We start from the raw sequence: 22,307 nt of genomic DNA, 5'->3' as shown, positions 1-22,307 counted from the left end.
CAGGCAGTCCTCAGGAAAAGAAATGGCCCTTAAACATTTGAAAATAGGCTTACTCTTGCTGATAATAAGAAAAATGCACACTATAGCTATATTATATATATAATATAAATATAACATATATATATATATATATATATATGTATTAACATTTACCCTCTGACCCAGAAATCCTGCTATCCCAAGGAAACACTTGCAAAAATATAAAAAAAAACCCAAAAGTTATACATAAGGTTATTAACTGCAGGATTCTTTGTAACAGGAAAAGAATGGAAACAACCACAGAGCCTCTCAATAGGAGACTGATTGAATGAAATATGGGATAGCCACATAATGAGGATTATGCAGCTATAAAAAGAAATGAGGAAGATCTTGGAACACTTACATGACACTTCTTCAGGATATATTGTTAAGTGAAAAAAACTAAGTGCGTGGTGTGTATAACATGATAACTTTGATTAAGCAAGGCGTGGAAATATGATATGTAAGTGTATGAAGGTGTATGTGTATTTATATATATATATATATTTTAAAGATTATTTATTTTATTTGAAAGACAGAACATGAGCAGCAGAGGAGGAAGCAGACTCCCCGCTGAGCAGGGAGCCCAATACAGGGGTCAATCCCAGGACCCTCAAATCACAATCTGAGCTGAAGGCAGACGCTTAACCCACTGAATCACCCAGGTGCCCTGATAAAGTGAAACTTAATAAAAATGGTTGGCTAGAGGAAAAGGAGATAACAGAAAGGTTAGGGATAGAAGTCAGATTTCTTTGAGTGTATTGCATTTTATATTTTAATTTATTAAATGCTCTTAATAACTAAAAATTCATTTAAGTGAAATTACTTTTATTTAAATAAAATTTTATTATTTACTTAGATAACATTTATCTTTATTTCAATAAAATTAAAGGCATTTTATTTAAATGTGTTCAGTAATTTCAAAACAAGATTTAATTGGGGAAAAAAAGCAATATCTGAATGCTGAAAAACAGATGGATGGAGCTGCATGTCAAATGGACGGCATATAGTGAGCCATGTAACACGCCAGCCAGGCACCCTTCAGAAATGATGGATGTAATCCACCAGTCACTGGAAGTGCCATAGACAGACAGATCTCAGCTGTTAGCCTTTTGTGGGAAGCACCCTGGTGGAAGAGAACTGCCCACCCAAGGCCTTCCTCCCTTCAAGTGATAGCCTTAACCAGTGACTAGTTGATATGGGGGTACAAAGACACAGCTCCCTTGCCCCATCTTGGGACAACTCTGAAAGACCATCCCAACTATAGAGTTCCCCAGAGAGTCTGCCACAGGCCTTGGTTGAGATAGCACTGTAGCCTAACTTCTCTCTCTGACCTGCTTCCTTGCCTTTCTTTCTAGGTCTTGATCCCAAGTCTAATTTCCTCCATGCCAAACTCCATCTCAGTATATGTTTCTGGAGTAGCCTCACAATGACAGTTGGCTCTAGGAATGCCTGGAGTGGTTCAGGAAGCAGTTAGGAAGACAGGATTTTTGGTGTTGAAGCACCAGCTTGCCAGGCTAGTAGAGATATATACTCACTGGTGGTGGAAAGAGGGTAATTAGTCCCTAACACAACAGCAGTGCAATTTTGAAAACCTCCAACTTTAGCAAACTGCGCATTTCAGTGGGAGGAAACATTCTTATGGGTCCAATGTATCAGGTGTTAGAAATATACAGAAGAAATAGGGGTGGGTTGTGGCTAAGTTCATTTGATGTCATCTGATGAAATGCAGAGTAATTAATTATCTATTCAAAACAAAGCATGAGGGGCGCCTGGGTGGCTCAGTGGGTGAAGCCTCTGCCTTCAGCTCAGGTCATGATCTCAGGGTCCTGGGATCGAGCCAGGAATCGGGCTCTCTGCTCAGCAGGGTGCCTGCTTCCCCCTCTCTCTGCCTCTCTGCCTACTTGTGATGTCTGTCTGTCAAATAAATAAAGTTTAAAAAATAAAATAAAAACAAAACATGAAAATCAAAGGATTTCCCAGGTAACAAATAGGTTCTCATCTTCTGCAACTAGAGGGCAAGAAAAGCTCGGGACCAGTTCCAGGACTTAATCATAAGAGCAGCAGAACCTATCAGCAAGTCTGCTATGCCAGGAACAGGGCACTAGTTGGAAAGAGTGGGAACTTGACATATGGGATGAGGACATCTGGGTTCCTGCACCCCAAAATATTTAATTCCCAAAGATTCTTGAACCTTTTGAGCCAAAGAAGTGGCCCCCTCTTCCCCTCAGGCTAATGTTCCTTCATTGCTGTAGGACAACATGAACCCTTTGAGGATCAGCTCTATCTTCCCTTGTCTAGGCTTACCAGTAAGCTGGTAAATAGAAATAAGGCACTAAGTTACCCAGCTGGGGATACATTAGGCCTGATAATATAGGAAAGGACAACGTATAACCCAGGGAGCTCAGAATATGGGAGAATCCACATGATGACAGAGTAAAAGGGACTGTATCCCAGGAGCTCAGGATCTGGGTGAGTGTACACGGGACTGAGTTCTGGGGATACTGCATCTGGGGAGACAGAATACAAAGTTGAACAAAGGGGTTTAATTAATTTTGAGGCACTCTGCTGGGATACAGAATTTAACCTGGCAAGGATCTCAGGAGATGGTGCAAACATGCTGTAGAATGGCTTCATAAGCATGGAAAGTGATGACCCATACTAAGTGAAGGAAAGGTGCCAGAATTGCCATGGAAGGCAGTAGAATAAGAGATTAAGAAGTTCAAAGAAGGGGGCGCCTGGGTGGCTCAGTGGGTTGAGCCGCTGCCTTCGGCTCGGGTCATGATCTCAGGGTCCTGGGATCGAGTCCCGCGGCGGGCTCTCTGCTCAGCGGGGGGCCTGCTTCCCTCTCTCTCTCTCTGCCTGCCTCTCTGCCTACTTGTGATCTCTTTCTGTCAAGTAAATAAATAAAATCTTAAAAAAAAAAAAAGAAGTTCAAAGAAATGAGCATGCTAGAGTCAATATCCAATGTAAACCCAGAAGACCCACCAAGCAATTATATTCCATGGGAGGGACTGGAGGACAGACCATTTACCAAAGTAATAAGGAAGGTGCTGTTGAATGGGTTACCCAGAACCATTAATAAATTCAGTATTGGCTCTCTTCTTGTAGACCAGATTGATGGTAGGAGATGCTGACACAGAACTGAGCTCCCTGATTAAGGTGAGGATGTCAGGATGGTCCCATTTCCCTCATACACAGAAGAGAGGCTAGATAACATAACTTAATCATCAGAGGCCAGGTAGATACAATTATTATAATGAGCAGCAGGGTCAGAGTGAAAGGAAGGGATCTGTAAGAGTTAGAGAAATGGTTAATCTCCAGCTGAGGCATAGGCTGAGCTGATGCTGCATGGTCTAAGGTCCCAGTGTAAGTCACATTGTTAGCATAGACTTTTGCAGCATGGTGTAAGGGCTCCAGGTAAACAAAGCCAGGCAGTTCATTCCAAGAGCTTAGAAGCTGCCTCCCAGAAGCTGAGGGAAAAGGGCTAACTTTTCTGGGGGGAGAAGAAAGAGTTGATTTTCTCCCCAGCACTTTTCATCCACACGCACCTGCCTACCTCTGTCATACTAACTTCAGACCAAACTGGGTGTCTGAGCGTTGCTGGAGATCACTCAGCTGGGCAGGTTGAGCTGACTTCGAATTCACAGTCTTCAACCTCAATCACCTCTTTAGTGCAACCAAAGTTTTTACTTGTTTTCACAAATCTCATGCTATTCTCACCCTTCTCATGCCTTTCTCCCTCAGTTTAAGCATTCTTAGTCCAAGGTCATCAAGCTGGGTTTTCTTTTCTTTTTTTTTTTTTAAATATTTTATTTATTTATTTGATACAGAGGGAGAGCAAGCATAAGCAGGGGTAGCGGCAGGCAGAGGGAGAGGGAGAAGCAGGCTCTCTGCTGAGCAGGGAGCCCAATGTGAAGCTCGGTCCCAGCACCCTGGGATCATGACCTGGGCTGAAGGCAGGCGCTTAACCAGCTGAGCCACCCAGGTGCCCAAGCTGGGTTTTCTTTGACCATAAATTCCGTAGGATGAAAAATTAACTGCATCCAAGCTTCTGTTACTTTTTTGCACTTCAAAATTAGAAGAGCAAGTGAAGTTCCACCTATTTGAGGCCATTATTCCACAAATATTTTAGTCCTTTACCCTTCGATTTCCCTTAGGATCTTACTTCATTGGTCATCTTTTTTCTTAATCTCCTCTTTCAGCAAGTTCCTTGCTGTCACACTATAGATACTCTTGGGCTTCTGTGATCCTCTCCCTGCCACAACATCTCCCTTGATACTTTGTATTCCTTTAACAACTGAACCATTTCTTATTTCTCAACGTCTTATTGGAATTTCTCTAAAGAACAGCGGATCTTCTCTACCATCACTTCATTTCAATCATTGTTGTTAAACCAATTACGCTGATGTTTTGTCTGACAAATGCCAAACCTGTCTGACATTAAAAATAAAGATACTTCCGCAAGGAGACAGTTTCTTAAAAAGCTTTTTATTCTACCTTCTTCAAAGCTAGAATATTCTATTCCTAGTGGTCTACTTCCTAATCTCCCTCCTTCATTCCTCAGTCCACTGCACTCCTGATTTTTGTCTATTACCCCTCACTAAAACTGATCCCATAAAGGTTACCCCAAGTGCCAAATTCCATTGTCATTTTTTTTTTCCAAGTCTTTTTTGAAATGATTTCCTTGGCTTCTATGCTGCCACGCTTACCTGGGCCTATTCATTCTTTCCCTATCTTCCTCTGCCGACTCCTTAACGTTCCCATCGCTTGCCCTTAGCACTCTGGTCTTTTGTGCATCACCTTGGATAACTCTTTGAAGGTTTTCAATAACATTTATATGCCAATGACCCCCAAATTTATATTTATATTCCAGTCTCGTCTATTGAGCTTTTTTTTTTTTTTTTAAGATTTGTTTATTTGAGGAGAGAGAGAAAAGAAGGGAGCATGCATGTGAGGAAGCACAGGCACAGGGAGGGGCAAAAGGAGGGAGAGCATCCGAGCACATTCCCTGCTGAGCACAGAGCCTGGTGGGGGAGGTGGAGGGGCTAAATCTTATGACCCTGAGATCATGACCTGAGAGCATGACCTGAGCTGAAACCAAGAGTCAGATGTTCAACCAACTGAGCCACCCAGGCGCCTCTATTGACATTTAGATTCAAATGTATGTTGGCTGGAGGTACACTGATATTTCTGTCTCTGCTTGTCCAAGACTGCACACATCATCCTGATTGAAACCCTCGCTCTGAATTAGAAGACCCCCTAGCCACCTGGTCACCCAAGAGAAACCTGGGAGTCACCCTTGGCTTCTCTTTGGGCCTGTTGTCTTATCTTCCTCCAAACTGTTCTCCGTATTGCTGTCTGACCTCTTCCAATCCCTTTAACTACATCTCCTGCCTCTTTCAACCACATATCCTTGGCCTATTTCAATCTACATATGCATTTATTTCTCTATTTATTTTGTGACTCCACTCTTTTTTACAATTTTTTTGGAATGCTTTTTCCCATTTCTTTGCCTTTTGAATTTCTATTTACCCTTTGGTTTTGGCAATTCTGCCATCCTCTATCATATTATTTATTATTCTGAGCGTTGGGTCATCTGTTAGGTGTGTGTCTTATAGGGCTATAGTTAAGTCACTGACACAAAGTTGTTGAAATGGAGAGGGTGAGAGAGTACTGGAGCATCCTGCTAGAAACCTGCCTCCAGGTTAACATTGATCCTCTAACTGATAATATTCATGCACAGTTTTTCATCTATAAGCAAAACACCTACCTGCAATTTTATCCTTTCCAACTTTCATTTTGGGAATTTATCTAGATGGACAGCATGTTTCTAAAATAAAGCCATACTATATTTTCCCCTTTCCATATTATGAGACATTAATGTTACAAGTAACAGAAATCTAATCCTCTTTTTGATTACTTAGAAAAAAGTAGTGTTTTAAAAGATTTTATTTATTTATTTGACAGAGAGACATAGAAGGAGCAGAGGGGAGGGGTATAGGGACAGGGAGAGGCAGACTCCCCACTGAGCAGGGAGCCCAGTGCAGAACTCAATCCCAGGACCGTGGGATCATGACCTGAGCAGAAGACAGACACAACCAACTGAACCTCTCAGGTGCCCCTATAAAAAAGTAATTTATTGTAACAATTGAAAAAAGAATTAAAATGGGTTCAGGCATGTCTACTACTTTCAATCAATTTGGGAACCTCCCACCCACTATAATTTTCTGGAGCTGACCTAATTTTGAGGGGGCTTGAATACTGTTTAACTCATCTGCTCCTTAAGCCATTTGTACATCAGGACTTCACTGTCATATCTGGACCTCCATCATTAGTACCCACAGGTTGTTGCTAAGATTTGTCTCTTCTGCATCCATCTGGCCCCTTTAGATCTAATGGCTCTCTTCAATATTCTCATGCCAAACTTGGGGAGCAGAGGATGGGAGTTAGAGAGGATCACAAAAATTTTTCTACTGCCACTCCATGCCAGAATTCTCCTCAGCAAGGCTATTTCTCACCTGGTCTGCCTAAATGAATCATGCAGTTGTTTCTGACACAGAATTAAGCAGAGAATAGGGCCCCTTTGCTTTTAGGTTTCTCGGACCTACTTAGAGTCTTCCCATCCTTTCTAGCATTCAGAGCACTAAAAATAATCTTTTATGAATTCTATTTAACTTTCAGTATTGGAATCCATTTAAGACTTTCCATAAACAGTTGTATTTGAGAATTCTTCACACCCAATGAAGACAAATTAAAAACAGATTCAAGCGCGATCATGCATCAGAAGTCATCTCCCATCCAGATGCTAAAAAAGAAACCTCAGCCAGACTATGAAAAACATAGTACATACATATAACATATTAAAAGTGAAATACCTAAAATATCCAACAACTTCAGTAGAAAATGAGTGCTTAGTGGAGCAACTGTGTTATATGTTGATTGCAGAAGTGAGCTAGCTAGATGACAAAATTTCTAGACTATTGTTCCTGTCTATAATGTCAAACTCTAATATTTTGATTACAACTACTTTGAGTAAGAGAAATCTAATAATAAAATTTTTTTCTCAAACTTATTTTTTATTCCAGAAGTTCAGATCTATGGTAGCAATACTTCACTTGGATCTTAAGCCAAATATTTATTTAAAAACTAAGCTATTCAGCCTTCAGCTCAGATGTTCCGAGCTCTTCTAAAATATTACCTCCTCCTTAACTATTTCCTTGTAGAAATAGTAAATAAACAAATGCTTTCCTTCACTCACGAATCAGCTCCAAAACTTCCCAGTCTTCACTCCGTGATTAATGCGGACATTTATATATTTTCTGGGTAAGCGTGGCACTTTTCTGCTGTCTCCTTTTGATGCCCTTGCTCCACCCCTTCCCATCCTCCCTTTTAAAACGTTGTCTGTTTTGGATCTTAAATTCCTCAAGCAAGCTAGATACTAATTTCCTAGGCCCTTCCACGCCTGACATAGTTGGCACTTGTGAGTTCTCAGGAAACAGACTTGGTGACAATGACCATAAACCATAAGAGAAAGATTTCAAACAGCCTAGAACATTAAGCAAGCTGTCGGTTATACTACAACGTTTCGTAGTTTTCAGAACGCATCCTCGTGTTTCTGGAAAAATTCTATAGTTCAAAAGCCAAAGGGAAGACTTAAGACGGACCTACAACCAATGCGCACGCCTTATTTTCAAATTTTATCTTTTAAACTGCAGAGTACATACAATCCATACGGTAGAAAATTTATAAAATAAAGAACCCCCTCGCCCCCACCCAAACGCAGCGATTTAACGCAGGTGCATGAAATCCTCTGGGTTTCCTCCCGCCCTCTCGACTCGCACCTGCAAACCTCGACCCTCTCGCGCCGCCGGAACCGCGGCGCTCGGGGCGGCGCTACCGAGCACGGGTGCGCCGTCGCCATGGTAACCGCGGAAGTCCGGGGCCTGGGGAGCGGTGAGTCGGGGTCTCGCGCGGAGGGCAGCGGTGGGCGCTCCGGGTTGGGTCGTGGTGGGGTGGGGAGAGGAATGGGCGTCTCTCGCTGTGGCCGCAGGGGCCGAGCCTAGGGAAGTGGGCGTCAACCGTGGCGTCTTCAGGCTCTGCCTCTGCCCAGCGGGGCAGCCTCGGAGATCCCCGAGTGTCCCCGAGGGATTCAGGCCGGAAGGCAAGCCCGGCTGTCCAGAAGTGACTGGTGTCCGCCCCGCCCGGGCCTCTTGGGACTGCCACTCTGTTTGCGCTTCCTCAGGCCTTCCTTTGTTTACAGGGGCCCAGGGCTGCCCTTTGGGGCCCTCTCCTTGAGCTGGGACTTAAAATCCTCGAGGGGCCACGTTTTTTTGAAGAAGAATTCAATTAGCTTAAAAGGGCCTTAAGATCTATTCACCATAACGTCGAGCTTGTCTGCCTCCTTGCCCTTTGTGTCTCCTTCTCATGACCTGGGTTGCCCTTCTCTTCCCGTTTTAAGACTCCTACTCCTCCATCATGGGGTGTCCCCACTTCTGGGAAGCCTTTTCCCAACCTCCCCGCTGCCAGTCTAATTGAAGTGTCCAGTGTCTTTACTCTCAGAGTGCTCTTTGCTTGTATCTCCATTATATCCCTGTCTCACCGTCATTGCTGATTTACTGGTGGCTTCCCCAGTGGACTGGGGAATGGCCTACGGGGTTGGACCGTGGCCCCTGTGATGTTCTATTATTAGTGCCTTAGCAACCTCAAATGAGTTCGCACTTCATGGTTAAAAGGAAGAGTTTGTAGCCCTGCTTTCCAACACGAATTAACTAAAGCTGAGCAGGTGCTGTTCTCATTTCACGAATAAAGAGTGTGAGTTTAGAAAAGTCACGTGATTATTAAATACCAGAATTAAGACTAAAGCATGGACCCTCTGACTCGCAGACTGCTCTGCCTTTCTGCCTTCTTAGTTCCAACCCTGTCTCCCCTCTCTGTGCTTACATTCTCTATGAACGTTTGGTTATAGGTACCTGGGTTGCAAGTTTGATTTATGTTGTAACTTATATGGGCAAAGAAAATAGAATTTATTTTTGTCTGTGACCTAGATTCTTTTGTGAGCCCTCACTCATTGATTATCAGGAAAAAAAATTTTTTTTTAAATTAAAATTTTAAATTTAAAGTTTAGACACATCTGTAACTGGCTTCTTTGTCTAATGTTTAATTTCTCTTATGCAAAGATATTTAGGTTCTCAGATAATTTGTCCCCTGATACCGTCCTTGAGAAGGTGTTCTGATGTGTGGATATATGGGGATTCACGAGACTTTTTGGGCAACTGTCTGAGGTCCCTTTGTCATGTTCGGAGTTATGTACCTTGTGAACAAATCTCTCCTGGTTTGATGAGTGCCCTGAACCTTCTGTGACTTTCTTTCCACTCTGGTTCCAACGGCCCCTACAAGAAGACTCTGCCATTTCTGGATCTCATCCATGTCTTAGAACAGTGGTCCTCAAAATTTTTGGTGCCAGTACTCCATTACATGCTCAAAAAATTACTGATCTGCAAAGCTGTCCTTTAGGTGGGTGCCATAAAATGAGCATTAGAAATATAGTAAGAATTAGAAATTAAAACTGAGGGGCACCTGGGTGGCTCAGTGGCTTAAGCCTCTACCTTCGGCTCAGGTCATGATCTCAGGGTCCTGGGATCGAGCCCCCGCATCGGGCTCTCTGCTCAGTGGGGAGCCTGTTTCTCCCTCTCTCTCTGCCTGCCTCTCTGCCTACTTGTGACCTCTCTCTCTGTCAAATAAATAAATAAATAAAAATATATATAAAAAAAGAAATTAAAACAATTAAAAACATGTTACTTCTTTTAACAATAATAAAATAATCTATTATATGTTAAATATAAATTACATATTTCTTGTGGAAAATAAGTATTTTCTAAAACAAAAATATTAGTGAGGAAGTAGAGTTAAACATTCTCAGTATAGGTGTACCTGGGTGGTTTGGTCGGTTAAGCATCTGACTCTTGATTTCTGTTCAGGTCGTGATCTCGGGGTAGTGAGATCCAGCCCTATGTTGGGCTCTGTGCTCAGTGGGGAGTCGGCTTGAGATTCTCCCTCTCCCTATACTCACTCTCTTTCTCTCTCAAATAAATAAATCTTTAAAAAAACATTTCAATATATAGAATATTGATAACAGGAAGAAAGGAAAAGCTATGTTATTATGATCATCCTATTAGTACTTATAGTCACAGCAAAAGTACTTTAAAATATTCTAAAACTATGTTATAAGAAGAAAAAACCATAAAGAATAGAATTCTTTGCTCTAGCTTCAAAAACAAAAACAAAAACAGTATGATGAAGGACACAATCAACAGTAGACCACCAAACATAGGACAGAAGAGTTTACTTTTTTCCTCCAGCTTACATGTCTTTTAAAAGGCAGGCTTAAGGAGAAATTCCCTGGAAGACTTCACTTTGCCCTTTTATTTCAGAAAGGCTGATCTCAATTTAGTCTAGATTTGGAGTAGAACAGTCTTGTTGGTTTGACCATAGACGAGGGTGACTTAAGTCCTAGGACTTTGTCCTAGTCCAGTGGCTCTTAAAGTATGGTCTGAGGATTCCCTGAGGGTCCTTACGACATTTTTCAGGGAGTTCACCAGTAAAGCTATCTGCATATTCATTCTTACACATCATTGTCTTTGTATTCTCATTCTCTCACGCGTTATGATGGTTTTCTGGAGGCTCAATGACAGTTGATGTCACTCATCACACATCATGGGAATGAAAGCAGAAGCAGGAATTTGAACCCATCTCTTTTCTATTAAGTCAGACTTTAAAGGGATTTGCAAAATGTAAAATAATGCCACTCTTCTGATCAAAATTTCCTTGTAAAGTACATTTTTCATAAACTATAATTTGCATGTTAACATGTAATTGTTTTAACATGAACTAATACATATCTTAAGATTTTTAAGTTTTAATTTCTAATATGTAATTTTTTTTTCTAATATGGTAAATAGTGATAGATATAAAATTTTGGGAGCTCTTCATTTTTAAGAGTGTGAAGAGCCCTGAGATCAGGGAATTTGAGAAATGCTGCCCTAATCATGTTAATTCTGGGCTGGTATGGAAATTAAGCTCCATTCAAGGGTATATCAAAGTAGCTTTGAGTATTCTGTCCTGAACCATATTTCCAGATTTGATCTAGTTTATTTATCAATCTCTGAATTAACTTGGGACCACACTGATCTCTAGATGCAAAATAATCTGTCTGTAATCAAATGTTTGGTGGTGGTAGAGTAGAAAATAATTTACTCACACCATGCATAGGACAACTGTGTATTAAAGAAAAAATAAGTAATAGTATTACCATCTTTTCTTTTAATTCATGAATGCTCTTGCTGGAGGAATGATGACATAATGATGATGATAGGTTTTGTTTCCTGAGTGCTCACCATGTGCTTGGCATATGCAACATCAAATTTGTTAATTCTTAGAACAATCCTACAAACTAGGTCTAGTGGTATTCCTACAAGAGATTAGGTAAATCACCCAGTATTTATGCAGCTAATAAGTTGCAGGATTGGATTGTAAACTCAAGTCTTCTTGACTCCAAAACCCATTGTTCTTGGCTGTGAAGAGCAGCAGTAGGAATCACAAGCTTGATGTTAAGCGTTATTGAAAACATACGTCAAGAATTGTGGAATGTCTGAAAGGGACATGAGAAATCTAAGGCTTAATCCTTGCCCCCATCCAGTTTATAATCTAATTAAGTAGATGTCTTCTGTATTTGAAACAAATAGAAAATAATGTAATACCATACTTGGTAAGTTGTATGTTATAGACTATATATAATGGCCTTTGAAAATCATAGGAGGAAGAGGCCCATGTGCATTCTAGAGAGGAGTCAAGGAAGGTTTTAGGAAGAAAATAGGTTGATAGCTTGGCCTAAATAGGATTTGGATAGTAGGAATGGAGGAGGAAAAGAAACATTATTCTAGGCCTAGTAACGGGGATATATATGAGATGCAAATAGGATTTTCTCAGTATCTTTAAGGTCTCCTGCCTGGGCCCCCACTAGGCCTGTGAGGAAAGGCATTTTAAGCATATTCTGCCTCTGTTCTCTAAGGTTCGAATATGGATATCTATAGTGGATATGTTCCAGGAGATCACAACGTTATTAATAGGGTGACAAGATAACTTACGGTGTGGTAATGATAGACACCTTTGAGAGTAAAAGAGGGTGCTATTAAAAATTACAGCGGGGGGGGGGGCTGGGTGGCTCAGTGGGTTGAGCCACTGCCTTCGGCATAGGTCATGATCTCAGGGTCCTGGGATCGAGTCCCGCTCAGGCTCTCTGCTCAGCAGGGAGCCTGCGTCCCTCTCTCTCTCTGCCTACTTCTCTGTCTACTTGTGATCTCTCTCTGTCAAATAACTAAATAAAAAAAAAAAATTACAGCAGGGGAATGGATGTAACTGGAACTTCCCTGGGTACAGTGAAACATATGTCTCCCAAGCTATTAACCATAACACATGCTGTCTAACTTCTGTTAAATTCTCTCTTGTTGGTTTCCTGGTATAGTTCCATAGAGGTTATTCAAAACTAATGTTTTTTCACAGTGTGGCTTGTATCAATTTGGTGGGTGGCACTGGCCTTAAAAAATATAATGGGAATAGGGATGCCTGCCTGGCTCAGTTGGTAGAGCTTGCGACTCTTGATCTCAGGGTGCTGAATTTGAGCCTCACGTTGGGTGTAGACATTACTTTAAAAAATGAAAACTTTGGGGCACCTGGGTGGCTCAGTGGGTTAAAGTCTCTGCCTCCCGGGTCCTGGGATCCAGCCCCGCATCTGGCTCTCTGCTCAGCCAGGAGCCTGCTTCCCTTCCTTGTGATCTCTGTCAAATAAATGAATAAAATCTTTAAAAATTTTTTAAAAAATATAATGGGAATAAAGGCATCCATGTATTACATATGGGTAAGGATAAATGGTATTTAGGTTAATGATATACATGCAAGTATATCCCATATATGCAGGGTACCCAGGACAAACGTGTCCAAGTGTCCAGTACCACTGATAATAAATTAATTGGTTGGTTAACCTATTAGTAGAAGATATATATATATGTGTGTGTGTGTATATATATATTTACATATGTAAAATTGAAAGAAGATATCATAAACTAATGTATACTATATAATACATAAAATTATTTATATATACTATGTATAATACAATATATATGTAAACAATGTATATGTGCTTAAACAGGACAGCCACCTCATGGTCCAAACTAGCTGTGCAAGCGCTAGTAGTCATGTCCAATCCAGTGAGAAGGAACCACACTTTCCTAGAAGTTGCACACTACATGATGATTTACATCTTAGGTCTCCCATTTGGACATATGGCCACATCATGTTGCAGAAGAGACTGGGAAGCAGTTTTATTCCAATATAAATATTGGTTTTTTAAAAATGTATGGTTAAAAAAAGAGAGTAGGTGGGCGCCTGGGTGGCTCAGTGGTTTGGGCCACTGCCTTCGGCTCAGGTCATGATCTCGGGGTCCTGGGATCGAGTCCCGCATCGGGCTCTCTGCTCGGCAGGGAGCCTGCTTCCCTCTCACTCTCTCTGCTTGCCTCTCTGCCTACTTGTGATCTCTCTCTGTCAAATAAATAAATAAAATCTTTAAAAAAAAAAAAAAAAGAGAGTAGGGTTCTGTTCCTAAAGAAAGGGGAGATCCGATTTTAGGGACAACAGCTGTGTCTGAGTACTATATCAGGGGCACCCATGATCATGCAGAGCCTGGAAATGAGCAGGAACCAAGGGAGCTCTGGAGAGTCAGACCACAAGAACCACAGCTTGTTCTCATAGCAGAAAGTTTGATAGGTACGCCCTTGAGTCACTGTGATGAATGACCTTCAACTAGCCTCATATTCCTGTGTCACCTGTTCAAGTGTCAAGATCCTGGTCCCTTATTTTAAAAGTTAAAAAAACAACCCACAGATACAGAGAACAGATTGGTAGTTGCTAGAGGTAGAGTTGGGGTAGGTGAAATGGGTAAAGAGGGTCAAAAGGTAAAAATTTCCAGTTATAGGATTAATACGTTCTGGGAATGCGCTGTACAGCATAGGGACTATAGTTAACAATATGCATTGAATTAAATACAATACTGTATTGTATTATTGTATTTGAAAGTTGCTGAGAGATTAGATCTTAAAAGTTTGCATCACAAGAAAATGTTTCTTAATTATATGGGGTGATGGATGTTAGCTGTGGTAATTATTTTATAATAGATATATAAATCAAAATATTATGTTGTATTAATTAAAGTAATACAGTGTTATATGTGAATGAAAAAATGAATTGATTAAAAACAACAGCAGAAAGTATCAAGATCCTAGGATTGAGCAGCTGACTGGCAGAGCCTAATTTACATTTTTGTCTCCAACCTTGTGCTGAGATGGAGAGGAGGAGGATCTTGCTTCTGTGGCTTATAGAGTGGAAAGTTAGCTTTGTCTTCCACTAGAAATCTCTAAAATGGAGATTGGGATTCTTTAAGAAGGGGTGTGTGTGTGTGTGTGTGTGTGTGTGTGTGTGTGTTGGGAGGGTGGAGAGTTAGATGCTAGCACTCAAAAGGATTATAAATTTTTTCTATATTTATCCTGTAAAATGAAGCAGTTAAGTGAAACAGTTTCAGAGATCAGCCTTAGGGGGTGCCTGGGTGGCTCAGTTGGTTAAGCATCTGTCCTCAGCTTAGGTCCTCATCTCAGGGTCCCAGGATTGGGCCCCGCAGTGGGTTCCCTGCTCAGCAGAACCCTGCCTGCTGTTCTGCCTAATTCTGCTCACTCTCTGTCTCTCTATCAAATAAATAAACAAAATCTTTTTTAAAAAAGATTTTGTTTATTTATTTGACAGACAGAGATCACAAGTAGGCAGAGAGGCAGGCAGAGAGAGAGGGGAGCAGGCTCCCTGCTGAGCAGAGAGCCCGATGTGGGGCTCAATCCCAGGACCCTGGGACCATGACCCGAGCTGAAGGCAGAGGCTTTAAACCACTGAGCCACCCAGGTGCCCAAATAAATAAAATCTTAAAAAAAAAAAAGATTGGCTTTGGGCCAAATCTTATGTTGGAGTCATGGCTGATTGGCTAACAACTCCCATTCCCGCAAACCCGTCTACCTTGTTTGCTTCTATTATAATAGAAATAATAGAGATAGAATAATATAATAATTATAAGAGAAACTTGCTTTTTTTTTTTTTTTTTTTTTTTTTTTTTGGCTTCTATCCCTAAATATAGGGATACAGTTTGGCCTCTGTTAGGGGTTGTTAGGAAAGATTTTATTTGGCTTTCCTTTTAAAAAGATGGATGGCATAGTTATCCTCTCAAGGATTCCCTCTTTTTCCTGCCACAAGTGCAGATGTGATGCCAGGAGTTATGACAGCCCTCTTGTCACTATGAGGCAACAGCCATGATATGAAAGTCTTACATAGTATGGTGGAAAATAAAGATAGAAAGAGCTTGCATGTGTATTTTTGAGCTGCCAAACTATCTCCACCTTTACATTTCTTGTTATGTGAAAAAATAATCTTTTACTTTTGAAGGTCAGTCTTATTATTTTTCTGTTATCTGTAATCAAAGAATTCCTAACTTCAACAGCTTACAAGTACACACACTTAGTGAAGGTAGAGATTAATGTAGGGCTATGGTAAATAGAGATATTATTCTAATTAGATTGTCCTTCCTTCTGACTTCTGAATGGCCAAATCTTGCCCATTCTTTATGACCCAGCTTAAACGCTGTATATTTTACTAAATATATGAATCTATTTATCCCATTTGTTGTGTCTTCCCCCTACCCTCCTGCCACAAACATGATCCTGAATCTTCTATTGAATCTAGCTTTTCTTCTTTTTTTAAAATATATTTTTAAAGATTTTTATTTATTTTATGAAGAGAGAGGAACACAAGCAGGGGGAGTGAGAGGGAGAAGAAGGCTTCCTGCTGAGCAGGGAGCCTGACACAGGGCTCCATCCCAGGACCCCGGGATCATGACCCGAGTCGAAGGCAGACACCCAATGACTGAGCCACCGAGGTGCCTCTGTCAGCTTTTCTTCTTTTTAAAAAAAAAAAGTTACTGAGTCTATCTGCATTCCTAAAATGTCAATTTTAATTGCTTTGAACTTTACAAAAATATATCTTGATATATATATAATCTTTTTGAATCTACTTTTTCCCATTAATATTATATTGCTAAGATTCATTCATCATATAATGTGCTTCAGTTATTTACTCCTGCGTGACAAAACACCCCCAAACATGTAAAATAGTGCACGTGCATTATCTCCAAGTTTCTCTGGCTCAGGAACCAGGGCACAGCTTAGCTAGATCTTTCACTTTGGCATCTCTCATGAAGCTACAGTCAAGGTGTTGACAGTGACTGCAGTCATCTGAAGGTTCAACTGGGGCAGATCCGTTTCCAAACTCATTCAGTGGTTTTTGGCAGAGTTAAGTTCCTCATGAGCTAATGGACTGAGGGCTTCCATTCCTTACTGGATGTAGGCCAGAGGTTGCCCTCTGTTCCTTGAAAGGTGACCCTCTCCGTCACATTGCATGGAAGAGCCAGGGAGAGAATACCAACAAGACAAAGGCACAGTCTCCTATAACTGAATTGAGGCAATGACATCCCGTCACTGTTGCTGTATTCTCTCTCATAAGAAGAAAGTCACTGCATTCAAGGGGAGGGAATTACACAAGGGTGTGAATACCAGGAGACAGGGTGAGAGTCACTGGGAGCCATGTTAGAAGCTGCCTACCACAGGGTGTCATTATAATTTATTCATTTTAACTACTATATACTATTTTGTGTGACTTGCTACAGTTTATGCTTCTGTTCTTGGGCTTCATTTTCCTGCCCAGGATTTTTGTTGCTATGAACAGTGATGCTATGAACATTCTTATACATATGAAGGGGACTATGTTACTCTTCTCTGAATCATTACGAATTTAATATGTGTTCTGCTAGACTGAGAACAAAGAATTCCTTGATTAATTGTGCCTGGAATTAATCTCATCCCTTCTTATGATACTTAGCACTTTACCTTTTATCACACTTATTTTGTGCATGTCATATTTTCTCCCTTAAAATAGTAAGTCGTTGAGGGCAGGAATAAATTTGATTCTTCTTCATAATTTACATAGTGCCCACACAGCACTTAGTATATTAGTAAGCGTTTAGTAACCATCACTGAATGAATAATTCTACCTAAATGTCATTGCCCAAGTTTTAAAGTTTTAATCTGGCTCTGGTTAATCCCTCTGTATTTCTCACTTTTCCCCAATATGAACCCTTGTTTAGGGAGGTGACTCTCTTTTGCATTCTCTTTCAATCTTTTCCTGATAAATCTAGCCACGTTGATCTGTTTCTTCTTCTGTTCCTGTTGAATTTACTGTTTATATCACACATTCAGCATTTTAGTGTATATTCAGGCAATGTGCTGACTTATAGTAGGTTCACAATAAACTCTATTGATTCTATGGATGAAGTGTCTTATTTATAATTATTTTCAACCAGTTAAGAATTTTTATCCCATCTATATTGTAAGTTGACTGATGAAATAAGCAGATAAACAAATACTGATTAGAGTAGATTACTATTACTTTTTCTTGGCCTCAGGTGTTTTTGGAATTAATGGAGCCAGAAGGACCTCCAGAATCTGAGAGTTCAGAAAAAGTATTTTTCTCACAGCAAGAAGACGATGAAGAAGAAGATGAAGAAGAACAAAAAGAACCAGAGGAAACAGTCCCTCTTAATCCTCTCTTACAACCTGCTCTCACAGGGGATGTAGAAGGTTTGCAGAAGATTTTTGAGGATCCCGAGAACCCTCATCATGAACAGGCCATGCAGCTACTCTTGGAAGAAGACATCGTTGGGAGAAATTTGTTGTATGCAGCTTGCATGGCTGGGCAAAGTGATGTGATTAGAGCTTTGGCAAAATACGGTGTGAATCTGAATGAAAAAACCACCAGAGGTATTTTATCTTTTTTGCTCATCAGTATTATGACTATCTAAAGACGCTATGTACCATCCCTAAAGCTGGATAAATTTGATGTGCCTGCTTTATGTTTTGCATATATTATATATGCATACCGCTTTTTTTTTTTTTTGAGAGAGCGAGCGAGCCTGCATGTCCACGTGTGAGTGGGGGAGGGGCAGAGGGAGAGAGAGAATCTGTTTTAAATTTAAATTCAGTTTAATTAACATATTGTATTACTAGTTTCAGAAGTAGAATTTAGTGATTCATCAGTTGCATGTAACACCCAGTGCTCATTACATCACATGCCCTCCTTAATGCCCATCACCCAGTTACCCCATTCCCCCATCCACCTGCCCTCCAGCAGCCCTGTTTGTTTCCTAGAGTTAAGAGTCTGCTATATTTTGCCTCCCTCTCTGTTTTCATCTAGTTTTATTTTTCCTTTCCTTCCCCTCTGTTCCTCTGTTGTGTTCCTGACCTTAGGGAAAAAGCTCTATTTTTCCCATCGAGGAGGATATTCACTGTGGATTTTTTTATATGACTTTTATGATATTGAGGTATGTTCCCTCTATCCCTACACTGTGGAGAGTTTTTCTCAAGAAACCATGCTGTATTTTGCCAAGTGCTTTTTTCTGTATCTATTGAAAGGATCATATGGTTCTTGACTTTTCTTTTATTAATGTGGTGAATCACATTGAATGATTTGCAGATGATGAACCACCTTGCAGCCTAGGATAAATTCCACTTGGTTGTGGTGAATAATCCTTTTAATTTTTTTTTTTTAGCTAATAACTTAGTGAGAATTTTTGCATCCATGTTCATCAGGGATATTGGTCCGTAATCTCCTGTTTGGTGGGGTCTTTATCTGGTTTTGGGGTCAAGGTAATGCTAATCTCATAGAATGAATTTGAAGTTTTCCCTCCATTTCTATTTTTTGAAACAGTTTCAGAATAGGTATTAATTCTTTGAATATTTGGTAGAATTCCCCTGGGAAGCCATCCAGCCTTGGGTCCTTGTTTTTTGGGGGATTTTTGATTACTGATTCAATTTCTTTGTTAGTTATGGGTCTTTTCAGGTTTTTTTATTTCTTTCTGTTTCAGTTTTGGTAGTTTATGTTTCTAGGAATGCATCCGTTTTTCCAGATTGGCTAATTTGTTGGCATATAATTGCTTATAGTATTCTCTTATAATTGTATTTCTTTGGTATTGGTTGTGATCTCTCCTCTTTCATTCATGGTTTTATTTATTTGGGTCCTTTCTCTTTTCTTTTTGATAAGTCTGGCTAGGAGTTTATTGTTGTTGTTGTTGTTTTTAAGGATTTTATTTATTTGAGAGACAGAGACAGAGCATGAGCAGGGGAGAGGAGGTGAAGGGAGAGGGAGAAGCAGATACCCTGCTAGGTTGGGAACCCATTGCAAGGCTTGATCCAGAACCCTGGGATCATGACCTGAACTGAAAGCAGGCACTTAACCGACTGAGCCATCCAGTCACCCTGGATTTTATTGATCTTATTAATTCTTTCAAGGAATCAGATCCTAGTTTTTTGATCTGTCCTATTATTTTTTTATTTCTATGTCATTGATTTCTGCTCTAGCTTTATTATATCTCTTCTCCTGCTGGATTTAGGCTTTATACGCTGTTCTTTTTCCAGCTCTAGATGTAATGTTAAGTTGTATATTTGAGACTTATCTTATTTTCTGAGAAAGGCCTGTATTGCAATATAGTTCTCTCTTAGGACCACCTTTGTTGCATCCCAAAAGTTCTGAGCTGTCGTGTTTTCATTTTCATTTGCACCCATGGATCCTGGTTGACCCATTCATTCTTTAGTAGGATACTCTTTAATCCCCATTTATTTGTGGTCCTTCCAAATTTTGTCTTGTAGTTGACTTCAAATTTTAAAGTATTGTGGTCTGAAAATTTGCATGGTATAATTTCAGTCTTTTTTATACTGGTTGAGATCTGATTTGTGACTCAGTATGTGATCTATTCTGGAGAATGTTCCCTGTGCACTTGAGAAGAACATGTACTCTACTGCTTTAGGATGAAATACTCTGAATATATGTAACAGAATATATCTGTTAAGTCCATCTGGTCCAGTGTGTCATTCAGAGCCCTTGTTTCCTTGTTGATCTTCTGTTTAGATGTTCTGTCCGTTGCTGTAAATGAGGTGTTAAAGTCCCCTACTATTATTATATTATTATCAATGAATTTCTTTAATTTTGTTATTAATTGATTTATATATTTGGCTGCTCCCAAGTTAGGGGCATAAATATTTACAATTGTTAGATCTTCTTGTTGGATAGGCACTTATGATATAGTATCCTTCTTCATCGCTTATTAGTCTTTGGTTTAAAATCTATACAGATGGCTACTCCAGCTTTCTTTTGATGTCCATTGGCATGATAAATGGTTCTCTACCCCCTCACTTTCAATTTGGAGGTGTCTTTAGGTCTAACATGAGTCTCTTGTAAGCAGCATATAAGATGGTCTTGGGTTGTTTTTTTTTAATCCATTCTGATACCCTGTGTATTTTGATTAGAGCATTTAGTCCATTTACGTTCAGAATAATTATTGAACGATACGAAGTTAGTGCCATTGTGTTATCTGTAATGCACTGTTCCTGTAGATTGTCCGTGTTCCTTTCTGGTCTTTGTTAATTTTGGTCTCTCTCTCCACTGAAGGTATCCCCTTTAATATTTCTTGCAGGGCTGGTTTAATGTTCACAAATTCCTTTAGTTTCTGTTCGTCCTGGAACCTCTTTATCTCTCCTTCTATTCCGAATGACAGCCTTTCTGGATAAAGTATTCTGGGCTGCGTATTTTTCCTGTTTAGCACATTGAGTATATTTTGCCAGTCCTTTCTGGCCTGCCAGGTCTCTGTACACAGGCCTACCTCTGTACACAGGCCTGTACACAGGCCAGTCTTAGGTTTCTACCCTTGCAGGTTAAGGACCTCTTGTTCTGAGCTACTTTCAGGATTTTCTCTTTATCTTTGAACTATGCAAGCTTTACTACTATATGTCAAGGTTTTGACCTATTTTTATTGATTTTGAGGGATGTTCTCTGTGTCTCCTGGCCTTGAATGCCTGTTTCCTTCTCCAGATTAAGGAAGTTCTCAGCTATAATTTGTTCAGTTAAACCTTCTGTCCCTTGGAGAGAGAGAACCTTAAGCAGGCTCCACACTCAGCACAGAACCCACTGCTGTGTTTGATCTCATGACCCCGAGATCACAACCTAGGCTGAAATCAAAAGTCAGATGCTTAAGCAGCTGAGCCACCCAGGCACTCCCACAGACTTCACTCTTAATTAGTTATATGACTTGGGTAAGTTACCTAATCTTTGTGTGCTTCTGTTTCTTCATCTGAAAAATGGAAGTAATAGTTGTATTTTCCTTACAGGATGTTGTAAGGATTAAATAAGATAGTAAATATAAATATCTTATCATATAGTTGGCACATAGTAAAGTGATATACAGTAATTACTTAATAATATTGTTATCTCTTTCCTTTGAAGATTTTTTAGTTTTGCAGTCATGATCTAATTAGCTCTTTTTATTCAGTCACTTTTTTTTTCAATTGCAAATATATTACATGGTCATTACAGAAAATAAAAGAAAATAATGACCTACAGGAAATAGAGAATATACATTTTCTTCATGGTCACATGGAATATTTAAAAATATTGATCACAAGTAAGTCCATAAAGTCTCAACAAATATCAAAGGATCTACAGCATGCAGTCTTCATTCTCTGACCACAATAAAGTAAGATTAGAAAATAGTAACAAAAAGATAACTGAAAATCCCCTGTAATTTTGGAAACAAAAGCATACTTTCAATCATCTGTTTGTTATAGAAGATACACTAGAACTTATGAAATATTTAAATGATAGCATGATCACTTTATGTCAGACCTGTGGAATAAAACTAATTAAAATTCTAACTTAATACATATATTAGAATATAAGAAACATTGAAAATCGAAAGCAAGACATTTAACTCAAGTTAGAAAATAAAGAACAGGGGCGCCTGGGTGGCTCAGTGGGTTAAAGCCTCTGACTTCGGCTCAGGTCATGATCCCAGGGTCTTGGGATCGAGCCCCACGTCGGGCTTCCTGCTCAGTGGGCAGCCTGCTTCCTCCTCTCACTCTGCCTGCCTCTCTGCCTACTTGTGATCTCTCTCTGTCAAATAAATAAATAAAATCTTAAAAAAAAAAAAAAGAAAATAAGGAACAACTGAGTAGTCCAAAGAAAGTAGAAGAAAAATAGAAAAAAGTAGAAGTGAAGTAATGACATTGAAAATAAAGAAACAATAGAAAGGATCAATA

At 39.9% G+C, this 22,307-nt stretch overlaps 1 protein-coding gene across 3 annotated transcripts in view; it reads left to right on the top strand.

The window, feature by feature from the left end:
- ANKRD45 (ankyrin repeat domain 45) overlaps nt 1-22,307 on the top strand; it is a 61,431-nt gene continuing 39,124 nt past the window's right edge. For 2 of the 3 annotated variants that reach the window (XR_006815714.1, XM_045983687.1), the window contains exons 1-2: nt 7,876-7,974; nt 17,627-17,981. Coding sequence is in view for 2 of the 3 variants with exons in the window: in XM_045983687.1 (XP_045839643.1) it covers nt 17,642-17,981 (340 nt within the window). In the remaining variant the exon portion in view is untranslated. Of the gene's footprint in view, nt 7-7,875; nt 7,975-14,666; nt 14,670-17,626; nt 17,982-22,307 lie in introns of those variants that run through there. The other variant, XM_045983688.1, reaches the window with a different exon arrangement.

The sequence above is a fragment of the Meles meles genome, chromosome 17, assembly GCF_922984935.1.
Source record: "Meles meles chromosome 17, mMelMel3.1 paternal haplotype, whole genome shotgun sequence".
In the NCBI taxonomy this organism is placed as follows: Eukaryota; Metazoa; Chordata; class Mammalia; order Carnivora; family Mustelidae; genus Meles; species Meles meles.
This window is presented reverse-complemented; position numbering and strand designations above follow the sequence as displayed.